This window comes from Setaria italica, chromosome II (genome assembly GCF_000263155.2).
Source record: "Setaria italica strain Yugu1 chromosome II, Setaria_italica_v2.0, whole genome shotgun sequence".
Classification (NCBI taxonomy): domain Eukaryota; kingdom Viridiplantae; phylum Streptophyta; class Magnoliopsida; order Poales; family Poaceae; genus Setaria; species Setaria italica.
This window is the reverse complement of record NC_028451.1, coordinates 405856-417920: the sequence shown is the minus strand read 5'-3', so window position 1 is coordinate 417920 and position 12065 is coordinate 405856. Positions and strand designations below refer to the sequence as shown.

Sequence of the window (12065 nt, the reverse complement as noted above, 5' to 3'; positions counted from 1 at the left end):
GAGCTGTCACAGCTTCAGGTGCATTACTTGTGACAATGATGTCATCAACATAAATAAGCATATAAATTATTTTGTCACCTTTATTATAAATAAATAAGGATGTATCTGATTTAGAGAACACAAAACCCAGGGAAATCAATTTGTTACTTAACCTGGAGTACCAAGCTCTGGGTGCCTGTTTAAGCCCATAGATAGCTTTGTCCAACTTGCATACATAATGAGGAGTTTCAGCGCTTTCAAATCCCGGTGGTTGTTTCATATACACTTCCTCTTCCAGAACGCCATGAAGAAACGCATTCTGTACATCCAACTGTTTTAGGCACCAACCCCTGGAGACTGCAATAGAAAGTACCAGTCGTACAGTGGCTATTTTGACAACTGGACTAAAAGTATCTTCATAGTCAATGCCATATCGCTGCTTGAAGCCTTTCGCTACCAAACGAGCCTTATATCTATCAAGGCTCCCATCAGCTTTCCTTTTAATTTTGTACACCCACTTGCAGTCGATTATATTCTGCCCAGACTTGCTTGGCACTAGACGCCATGTTTGGTTTTTCTTGAGTGCATCAAATTCAGCTTCCATAGCTTGCCTCCACTTGGAATTGGCTAATGCTTCTTGAACTGAATTGGGTTCCCCTGTTGCACTGAAGAAACTATATCGGATCATACCATCATACATGCGCTTAGGTTTCACAATCCCGCTCTGGAGTCGAGTCTGGTGACGTTGTGGTTCTGGATTTTCGTTGCCCGTGTCAGGTACATGCGGGGCGGAGGCGAGTGGAGATCCTGATGGAGATTCGCCCTCATGTGTGGGTGCTGATTGCATTACTCCCGTCCTGGGTGCCGTGTCCAAATCAGCTTCGAGGGGAGTACTCGGACTGTCAATCGAATCTGCCTGGGATCGATTGCCCAGATCTTTGGTTACAGGAGGCAGCGATGTATCTGGAAATAGGTGAACGCCAGGAATACCACCTGTACTTGGGACGCCATTTTCTTTCTGTAACACACTAGGATCACCAGGCACATTAGTAGGATTAGTAATGTTAGAATCATAGCAATCGTCATCCCCTGGATTACGGAGAGAAGAAGGAAGGAGGACAATTTCACTTCGAAGGAGAGCGCCAGAATTGGGATGAAGGGTGGCAAAAGGGAAAACAGCTTCATCAAAAACGACATCGCGTGATATGTAGATACGACCAGTGGAGATGTTGAGGCACTTAAAGCCTTTGTGCATAGAACTATAGCCAAGAAACGCACACTGCGTAGAGCGAAAAGATAATTTGCGTGAATTGTAAGGTCGAAGGTTGGGCCAACAAGCACAACCAAACACGCGTAGGTTATTGTAGTCAGGCATCTCACCAAGAAGCCGAGTAGCAGGCACCTCAAACTGAATTACTTTGCTGGGAAGAAGATTGATGAGATGTGTGGCGGTGAGGAAGGCCTGGTCCCAAAATTTTAAGGGCATGGAGGCGTTTGCAAGAAGGGCAAGCCCGACCTCTACTATGTGACGGTGCTTGCGCTCGGCAGCTCCGTTTTGTTGGTGAGCATGAGGACAAGAGACACGGTGACTAATACCAATTTTCTGAAGGAAGGAATTTAACTTCTCATATTCTCCACCCCAATCGGATTGAATACATAAAATTTTTCGGGAAAGTTTGCGTTCTATGAAATTTTGGAAGTCTTGAAAAACTCTAAACACATCAGATTTGTGTCGAAGGAGATAGATCCAGGTGTATTTGGAGTAGTCATCAATGAAGCTAACATAGTAGTTGTGGCGTCCAACAGAGGTCGGTGCAGGTCCCCACACATCAGAATAAATTAACTCAAGAGGAGCACTTGAGATTTTATTAGACACAGGATACGGAAGCTGACGGCTCTTGGCCCGCTGACATGAATCACAGACTGACTCCACACTTTTATTACTAGTGCAAGGTAAACTATTTGAGCTAATGACCTTCTGAACTATCGGAATAGCAGGATGACCAAGGCGGCTATGCCATAGGGATGTGGATGGCGTATGAGCAGCAAGGGCTTCTGGATTCGGCCTCTGTCCTCTAGAAGATGCACTGGATGAAAGCGGATAGAGACCGCCTCGACACCTACCGTGGTACAGGATCTTTTTCGTGTCCTTGTCCTTGATAACAAAAAAATCCGAGTGAAATTCAAGATAGGCGTTATTGTCTTTAGCTATTTTATGAACGGAAGCAAGGCTTTTTGTTGCAGAGGGAACATGAAGAATATTGTTAAGAAAAAGATTGCTGGTAGGGGTATGAACAATTGTATGACCAACATTGCTAATTTGCATACCTGTGCCACTGGCAGTGTAGACTTGATCATGCCCACTGTAACAATCTCGAACTGTGAGCTTCTCCAATTCACCAGTCACATGATTTGTAGCCCCACTGTCAGCATACCAATTTGTGTCCACACCATAGGCTTCGGAGGGTCGCCCACGGTATTGCTCATCTTCGTCATAGCGAAAGTAGCACTGCTTGGCTTCATGGTTTGTTTTCTTGCAGATTTGACACGGCGTCTTCCTGTTGCTTTGCTGGTTGCTGCCTTGGTTGTTGGAGAAGTTTTGGTTATTGTTGTTCGATGCCGGAAACCTTCGATTTGATCTGCCGCCACTATGGCGACCCCCAGAGCGTCCACGGTTTCCACGACCTCGAGATGCCACATTTGCCGAGGATTGATGCTGCTCAGTTCCTTGATACATCTCGAGTCGGAGATCATACTCCATTAGAAGTGAGTAGAGCTCAGAAAGAGAAAGATCCCCTGATCGGCCCATCATAGAAGAAACAAACGGGTGATAATCAAAATCTAAACCATTGAGTATATGAGCAACAACCTCGTCATCATTGACGGTGACGCCGGCTGAAGCAAGTTCATCCTTGATATTCTGCATCTTGTTGAAATAGGCCGCCGTCGTCAGGCTTCCCTTCTTGGCAGTGGCCAATTGCATGCGCAGGTTTGTAACCCGCGCTCTTGATTGAGCTGCAAACATGACTCCTAGTGCCTTCCATGCTTCAGCGGAAGTCGTTGCAGTCGCAATCCCAGCGAGGACCTCCTTGGAGACCGAGTTCACCAGGTAACTGAGTAGTTGTTGATCTTTTTCCACCCATGAGTCATGCTCTGGGTTGGGGATTTGCTTCTTCTTGCCGTCGACATCAGCTTCTATTACTGGTCGCGGTTCAGAAATAGTTCCGTCCAAGATGCCGAGCACCTTGGCGCCACGAACAGCCGGCAGGAACTGTGCTTTCCACAAGACGAAATTGTCCCGCGTAAGTTTGTCCGACACCGGGTGTCCAAAGTGCGAGGAGGGATGCGACGAGGAGGAGGACGCCATCTGTGCGTCGCGAAGATTTCCTTCGTCGCGGCCTTTCCCTCACAGCGAGTTTTGTCGTAGATGTGTTTGATGGATGTATTAGGAAGAGGAGGCTCTGATTACCATAAAAGATAATGAGGTTAACTATGATTGCCTATCTCGGCTAATCATAGGTTGCATGTTATATATAGAAGCAATGTTACAGATATAGGTGGTTAAGCTAGACTCTCGTGTTGGAAATTACAAGAACTCTATATTTAACTATCCTATCTATGAGAGTCACAACCGAACCAGCCTATGTATGTCTTGTGTACAAATCTATTTTTAGCTTATCTCTAAATATATCTCTAACACCAACACGTCGAGTGTCGCCGGCCATCAACAGCAATTCTCGTGCCGCCCTCTTCGCGACCTCCACGCCGGCGTAGTCCTCCGGAACCCGCCGAAGCCGCCGCCCGCCGAAGCTTCCGGCCCCGACCCCTTCCATCCGCCTGCAGGCCGACCGGGGGCCCCTGCCCCCGCCAACGCCGGCTGCCGAAGCGGATGCCGAGGGCCTGGATCTAGGTGAAGTGGGCGTTGATGTGGAGGTTGGCGTCGGAGAGCATCGAGTAGGAGACGTCGCCGGGAGGAGGCCACGAGGCCGCAGCCACCGCCGAAGCAGCCGGGAGGAGGCCACGCCACCGCAGGCCGGGAGGCCGGGGCCTCGCCACGCCGTCGCCGAATTGGGGCCCGCACCCGCCGCCAAAGCCGCGGGAGGAGGAGGAGAGGCGCGCGGAGGAGGTGCGCAGGGCCATGGAGGGGGCGGCGCATCAGAGAACGAGCCAGCAGAAGAACACGAGGCAGGCTTCAGACTTCAGAGTATGGATTATACCTGGAGGTGGAAATTTGCAATGCGGGGGCGGTTCTTGCGGGGCGATGGTGGGCAGAGCTCCTCGCCGGAAGTGGGCCAGCCTCCCCGCCGTCGCACGGGACTGCGCTTCGAAGCCGTCTCAAGCCACCCGCGGTCGCGGGGCGCCAGCGCTGCTGCGGCGGAGAAGGTAGGGGCGTAAGGGCCATGAGCGGAGCCCGTGCTCGAGGCCGGAAGCAGCGGTCGTGGCGTGGATTTGGCGGCGGCAAGGGCAGAGTGCTTGGCAGGAAGGGTCTCGGCATTCGCCGGCGGCGGTGCCGCTTTCCCGGGTGCCATCTCGCAGGCCTTGCGTATTTGCACGGAGCCCCCTGATTTGGATCGCGATTATTTGCACATAGACCCCTGATTTGCCTGCCTGCCACCTTCATGGGTCCAAGATCCTGGTCATGCGTCCCAAGGAAGACTGCAGGACTGTAGGGGCATCCATGACTCTGCTTCGACGTCCACGACGGGAGCCTCAGCTTCATGCCTTCATCCCATTGGCGACTGGCTCGTGCTCGTCAAGTTCTCCATGGAGCTCCTCGACCTGCAGCCGCTGCTGGCCAGCCCTCCGCCGCCTTGTCGTGGTGTAAGCTCCCGGATGCGCCGCTTGACTCCATGTCCCTTGTCTCCCAAACCTTCTTCGTCAGCGCGACCGTCATACTGAAACCTTCAGCTTCAAGCATGTGCACCCTCTAATCTTAGCGTAACATTCTTCTTCTTCCATGATTGAATATCCACTCAAATTTTAGCATCTTCCAATAATACGCACACGCCTTTGAATTAGAAGGGTGTGATTTAACATCTGCTCTGCTGACCATGGTTACGAAATGGATGAAACCACATTCTCATCAGATGGAAACAGAGGAAGCATGCATCAGGACTTGTGGCCTCAACTCTGACGAAGCTGAATGAAGCTTAAAACTCTTCCCGAGTAGCTTCAGATGGAGGAAAACCCGTCCATTGGGAATTGGATCAACCACTTCCCAACAGATTCGTTGTTCCCCCGTTCTGCAGTAAATTGTTTGCAAATTTGCCCTGCAACGGCAGTGTTCTCCCCTTCCACGAAATCCTTATCTTCGCCCTGTGTTCTAGTTATGGTATATTGGTATTCAGTTATGTGATACAGGCTTAGCCAAAGCAATGAAGGAGATGCACCACCTAAAAAGAAAGAGTGAACAGTATAGCGCTGTTTACAGTTTTACACAGATGGACTCCATTTCAAGGCAACGACGAAGGCACCGTCAATTAGACCCCCGCTCCTGCCGAAACAGTTCCAGCTCCTTTGGTGGAGTAGTTTCTCTAGTTTAGCTAAAGCTGTTTTGCAAAACGTTTGGCAAATGGCGTCTCAATGGCAATATGGGTACGATAATTTAATGCTTCAAGAGAGAGGAGAAGCCAATGAAGCTACTTTTTTGTCTCCTCTGCTATGTAGGCTGTTTTGCGGCTTCTCTCCAGCTTGAAATTACCCCTATGGTGGGGCTTCAAAGAAGAGCTCTTTTACGGTGCACAATACTACTAGGTGGTAATATAAAGTATAGATTGTTTATTGGTATGGGTAAAATTGTAATTAGCACAACATATATTATTTGGGATTGCAAAAAACTCAAAAAGGATTTGAGATGAACTAATTCTCAATTGGCCATCGATGGTTGGCATTTGGAGAAGTGCCAAAACGTAATCACATCAGTGATAGCTAGTGCGAGAGGAGAGCCTTGTGGCACTGGCAGCTGCGGCAGTGCGCGTTCTTGCCGTCGCTGTTCTTCACGTCGAAGTACCACCCGGCGATCATGTCGAAGAGGATCCCTACCCCGATGCCGACGGCGAGGTCGACGGTGTAGTGTCCCCTGCACGCGAGCAGCCTGACCCCTGGAGCATGTTGAGCGCATCGTAGAGCCGCGCCAGCGTGATCTTGCCCTCGCGGCGCATGTCGGCCGCCACGATCACCACGCTGGCGACGTGGTCCGAGAAGAAGAAGATCCATCCCGATACGAGCTCCGGCCAGCCCGTGAACAGCGCCCCTGGGATCTCGCCGGTGAGATTGTTGAACGTTACGCCGAACTCCCGCATCTTCTGCATCGCAACGAAGGACGCCGGCAAGTTTCCGGAGAGGTGGTTACCGGAAAGGTCGACGAAGTCGAGGTTACTGAGGCTACCGATCTCTGGCGGTAGAGTGGAGACCAAACTAGAGCTTGTATCTTTCCCATCATACTCCTATACCACATATACTACTCATGCATACTACCTATACTACAGCTTAAGGTTTTTGTAGGATATAATTAATCTCAACCTCGGATCCTTACATATGAGTTCTTTTCGAACAGTAGTACAAGGTAGTATTGTGTACTTTAAAAGACCTCTCAAAAAACCGATGAAGAAGCACTTGGAGAACTTCTACCAAAGGAGGTCTTAGTTGAAACAGACAATATTGACCGGTCCATGCATGCACCGGCAGTTTTGGTTTCCATCACCATCACCATAAATATGCGTGCCGTTGATACCTAGCCTTGTTTAGTTGCCTGATTTTGGGTGTCCAAAATCACTGTTGTAGCACTGTAGCACACTGTAGCGTTTCGTTTGTATTTGTGAATTATTGTCCAAATATTGACTAATTAGGCTCAAAAATTCGTCTCGCAAAGTACAACAAAACTGTGCAATTAGTTTTTGATTTTGTCTACATTTAGTACTCCATGCATGTATCGCAAGTTTGATGTGATAGAGAATCTTTTTTTTGCATAGTGTTAAAGTTGGGAGTTTGGGGGAATTAAACAGGCCCTACTGATGTACCCTCTCCAAAGCACAGAAAAGGTGATGAAGCCAGCCTAAAGCTTATCCAGAATAGCAACAAAGACATTGGAACCACGAACCACTCCACCGAGACGGCAAAGCATTGACGACAAGCTCGACGGCGGTGGAGCCGAGATCGACCATAAATGGCAGTGGCAACCGCCTCCCGGAGACGACAGCATCCAGAATTCCATACTGAGCAAGAGATCGATGTCGGCGGCGGCGGCGCACGTGCTGCTGTTCCCGTGGCCGGTGCAAGGCCACATCAACCCGATGCTCCACCTCGCCTCCGCCCTCCTCGACGCCGGCCTCCGCGTCACCTTCCTCCACACGGACCACAACCTCCGCCGCCTCGCCCTCGCCGGGGCGCCCGCGCCGCCCCACCACCCGCGCCTCCGCGTCCTCTCCGTCCCCGACGGCCTCCCCGACGACCACCCCCGCTCCGTCGCCGGCCTCATGGACCTCTTCGAGTCCATGCGCACGGCCGGATGCGCGGCGTTTCTGCGCCCTGCTGCGGGCGGAGACAAAGGCGTCTTCCCGTGGTCCGCCGGTGACGTGCGTCGTCGCCGACGGCACCATGCCGTTCGCCATCGCTGCCGCAGAAGAGGCGGGCGTCCCGGCGCCGGCGTTCCGCACGGAGAGCGCGTGCGGCTTCCTGTGCTACCTGTCCGTGCCCAGGTTCCTGGAGCTCGGCGAGATCCCCGCCGCCTCCGACGAGCCGGTGCGCGGCGTCCCGGGGATGGAGGGCTTCCTGCGACGGCGAGACCTCCCGCGCGTGGTGCCGTCATCCGACGCCGACCCCGTCCCCGTACTTCTGGCCGTCGCCGGCACCGCCGCCCGCTGCGCCGAGTCACGGGCGGTGATCCTCAACACCGCCGCGTCCTTGGAAGCGGAGACGGTCGCGCGCATCGTGCAGCGGGTGCGCGGTGAGGTCTTCGCCGTCGGCCCGCTCCACGCCAGCTGGCCTAGGCCCGCCGGAGTAGAAGTAGAACCCGCCGCGCGTGACGACGACGATGGCGGCTGCGCGGCGTGGCTGGACGGCCACGCCGACCGGTCGGTGGTGTACCTAAACCTAGGGAGCCTCACGATTATCTCGGCGGAGCAGCTGGCCGAGCTCCTCCGCGGCCTCGCCGTCGCCGGGTACCCCTTCCTGTGCGTGCTCCGGCCGGACATGGTGTCTGACTGCGGCGTCGGGCACGAGTCGGTCGTCCGGGAGGCGGCGGCGGCGGCCGGCGAGAAGGTGCTGGTGGTGGAGTGGGCGGCACACCGTGACGTGCACCGCGCGCTGCGGCACCGGGCGTTGGGGTGCTTCGTGACGCAAGCCGGGTGGAACTCGTTGCTGGAGGCCGCTGCCGAGGGCATGCCGACGGTGTGCTGGCCCTACTTCGCTGACCAGCAGACGGTCAGCCGCTTCGTGGGGGCAGTGTGGAAGACGGGGCTCGACATGAAGGACGTGCTCGACGGCGGCGTCGTGGCGAGGATGGTCAGGGAGGCCATGGATGACCCCGAGATCAGGGCGGCGGCGCAGGACATGGCGCGGCAGCTCAGGGTGGACGTCGCCCCAGGTGGCTCGTCGGCGTCACACTTGGAGCGGCTCGTCGGCTTCATCACCGACCTCAGCGTCGGGCAATAAGATCCATCCAGAGATGACGACAGTCGACCACTTGTGAGAGGTTTAGTCAAGGAAAAATGAAGACCAAGTGTGTATGTGTATCTGATGGAGACAGTCATCTCTGTGACTCTGTATCTGATGGCAAAACAAGTAGCTCCGCTGCTACTGTACAGAGGTAGGAGTATTTGAGATTTCAAGGTGTGTTTGAAACTGAAGTTCTTGGACAGTAGAAAAAGAAATCAAGCAATCTGATGAGGCTTTTATAGCATATGAAATGCATTGAGATCCTTGCAGTGAAATTTAAACCGACGGCGAGCAGCATCTTCAGATGAAATTTAAACAAGTGTGATTTACTATTTGCTCTGCTGCTGACTATGGAAAAGAAATCGATCAAATTACATTCTCATCAGATGAGAGGTGGTCAAAAAAATCCCAATACTTTCATGCAAGTAGCCAAGCATACAGATGAAAACAGAGCAAAGCGATTTGATACACGAGTTTGATGTTTCATGGAACATCCTTCTCTGAATGCTAGCTCACCATCCGCAAAGCCTAGGTTTTTTTACAAAGAACATAATCAATTGTTCCAAAATGATCATGGACCCTTTCATCCTTGCAAACATGAGCAACAAAACGTGCTCTTGCAGTCTAGGCGTCATCATGGGCATGGTTAGCTCTTCCACGCCAAGGACCATTCATCTTAAAACGCCAATCATCTTTCACACTTGTTCCAAAATCTCTACTACGTGTTTTACTCTTCAGAGAAACTGATGACCTGACTTTTGTCCTCCTCTTTGGAGAAAGACCAGATATTGTGAAGGCGATCCTCCACGTCCGGTGCTGTTTGTCTATAGTAAGCCAGGACTGCAGAAAGAAAAAAAAATATCCATTTGGGGACTGTTTCTTCTTCAGGAAAATACCACGTTGCAGGCTGGAAGCTGGACTCCACATGAGTTGGTACTGCAATGGAGAAGGGAGGAAAATGGGCTTTTCATCATGTGAAAACTGAAGTCGTGTTTGATCAAGTCTCTCCTCAATTTGATCAAGATAGGAAAAAGGGAGGAAACTAAGGAACTAATGATGGTGATGGCTCACTAAGCATAGGCTCCAGAGTCAAGAGCTGAGGTGGTACTGGCAGTATTTCATGACCACGTGGGAGAGGAAAAGCCAATCAGAACAACCAGGCGAAGACAAAAGAAGTTTGAAAGGTCAAACCTTTAGTATAAATGGATTTCTGCAGTTAATCTCTCTTGCATTTCCAGAGCCAGTTACTCAATTCAGAGATATATCGTGCCACTCCAGAAGCGCTGTTCATTCTCACATCCACCTCTTGCATTTCTCTTCCAGAGAGTCCCCAAATGGACATTCTCCTTTCTGCAGTTCTGGGCGAGCTGACAACTAGATCAATAGATTTCTTCATCAAAAAAAGCTTCAAGCCGAAGGCACTGGACGTGGAGGATCGCCTCCATATGATCCTACTCCGGGCACAAGTCATCGTTGATGAAGCCATGGGACACCAGATCACAAACCAATCAGTTCTCCAGCAGCTGGATATGCTCAGAGACGCCATGTACCGAGGCTGTTACACCCTCGACACCTTCAGATACCAAGTTCACAGCGAAGAGGAGGCTAAAGGTCAGGTTGTGAGTCACTCCTTGTCTCTATCCAAAGTAAATTCTCTACAAGGTTTGTGTTCGTCCAGTAGAAACCCGCAGATTTCGAAACAGCTAAACAAGTCTCTTGATGATTTAAGCTCCATGATTCTTGGTGTGGAAGAGCTAGTCGTGTTCTTGGCAAGCTATCCTCGCCTGTACCGCCAACCTTATAGCATGCATCTCGTGCTGGGCAACTGCATGTTTGGCCGTCAGATGGAAACTCAATTTGTCATAAACTTCCTCTTGCACGCACGACCTCATGGTTCTAAAGAACTGGACATCCTGCCGATTGTTGGTCCCGGTAGAGTTGGCAAGACCACCCTTGTAGCTCATGTTTGCGAGGATGAAAGAATCCGTGATCATTTCTCAGAAATCTTGTTCTTGCGGGACCATGATTTCACAGGTGTTGACCTCGCTAGAGTTAGAGAAGGATATGCAATGGAATATAAAAGTTGTGTGTCAAACTCAAACGATGGAAGATTGCTAGTTGTTGTTGAGTTAGTTGGCGATCTCAATGAAGATGCATGGAATAGGTTGTATTCTGCTTATATACAGGATGTGCCAAGCAGCACTAAAATCATAGTCACAAGCCGGTCTGACAAGATTATCAAGTTTGGAACAACACGGGCACTAAGTATGAATTATCTATCCCATGAAGCGTACTGGTATTTCTTCAAGACGCTCACCTTTGGAAGCACAGATCCCATGATGCACCCAAGGCTTGCATGCCTGGCCATGGAGATAGCCAGGATGGTAAAAGGATGCTTCATTAGTGCAAACATCTATGCTTGTTTGTTGAGGGCTAACTTTGACATCCAGCAGTGGTGCAAGGTTCTGGCCTTCGTGAGAGGGCAAATCAACAAGAATATCTCCAACTTTGGTGAGCATCCATTTGATCTTATAAACCAGAAAAGACCTGCATATATGGGGAGAATGGTTACACCTTCTCAATATGTTGTGCTTCATTGTGAGAATGAATGCTCTAAACAAGAGGAGCTACCAATGATAAAACTCGAAGATGTCTTCTATGGAAGCATTAAGGTTCATGGGAAATTCGAGATGCTAGGATGGAGGTCTAGGATACCACCCTACCATAGTTATGTGGATATTTGTGAGTTTCAAGAGGTAAAAACTACCTCTGCCAAGAGGAAGCGTTCTGTATAAAAGAGTCACAATTAGCTAAACTCTCTATTGCTAAGCTTACATAGAAAGACATGTGAATATATTTTGATAGGGAGTTACAACATTGTCAAGCTCTAGTACTACCTTATCATGTATAAAGTTTGTTTACTGTTAACAGAATATTACCTTGTGCTAAGGCATGGATTTCCATGGCATAATGAATATCCACAATCCCTCAGATTGTTGCCAAGATCAAGCAGTATATGTAACTCTGGGTTGCTGCTGGATTTAAGCAACTGGGTCATTTACAACTGGGAGAGACTACTAGGCCACTCGATTTCTGTAATTGGTCCACTAGTAGAGAACTGACTTTCGATGCGCCCCCTTTTGTCCCGGTTTAAAGTTAGCCCGGGATAAAAGGGGGTGCGCCACGGTAGGCAAAAATGGAGGGGAGATTTACTCCCGATTGGTATTTGCAACTGGGACTAAAGGCCCCCCTTTAGTCCCGGTTGCAACGGCTAGTTCCAGGGCGTCGGTGGCATGACCCTTTTGTCTCGGTTGGAGACTCCAACCGGGATAAAAGGGTGGACCTTTTGTCCCGGTTGGAGCCTCCAACCGGGACTAAACTTTCAACCGGGATAAAAGGTGTTCCTTTTTATCGCGGTTGGAGTTTTTAAC

At 50.5% G+C, this 12065-nt stretch overlaps 1 protein-coding gene and 1 pseudogene across 1 annotated transcript; both read left to right on the top strand.

Moving 5' to 3' along the window:
* The first annotated feature begins 6966 nt into the window (after nucleotides 1-6966).
* LOC101781531 lies at nucleotides 6967-8878 on the top strand (annotated as a pseudogene).
* Nucleotides 8879-9685: 807 nt separating this feature from the next.
* Nucleotides 9686-11567, top strand: LOC101772095 (putative disease resistance protein RGA3). Its single transcript, XM_022824647.1, has one exon. It carries the CDS (start codon nucleotides 9969-9971, stop codon nucleotides 11427-11429), a length of 1461 nt encoding a protein of 486 aa, XP_022680382.1. The 5' UTR covers nucleotides 9686-9968; the 3' UTR covers nucleotides 11430-11567.
* The last annotated feature ends 498 nt before the right edge of the window (nucleotides 11568-12065 follow it).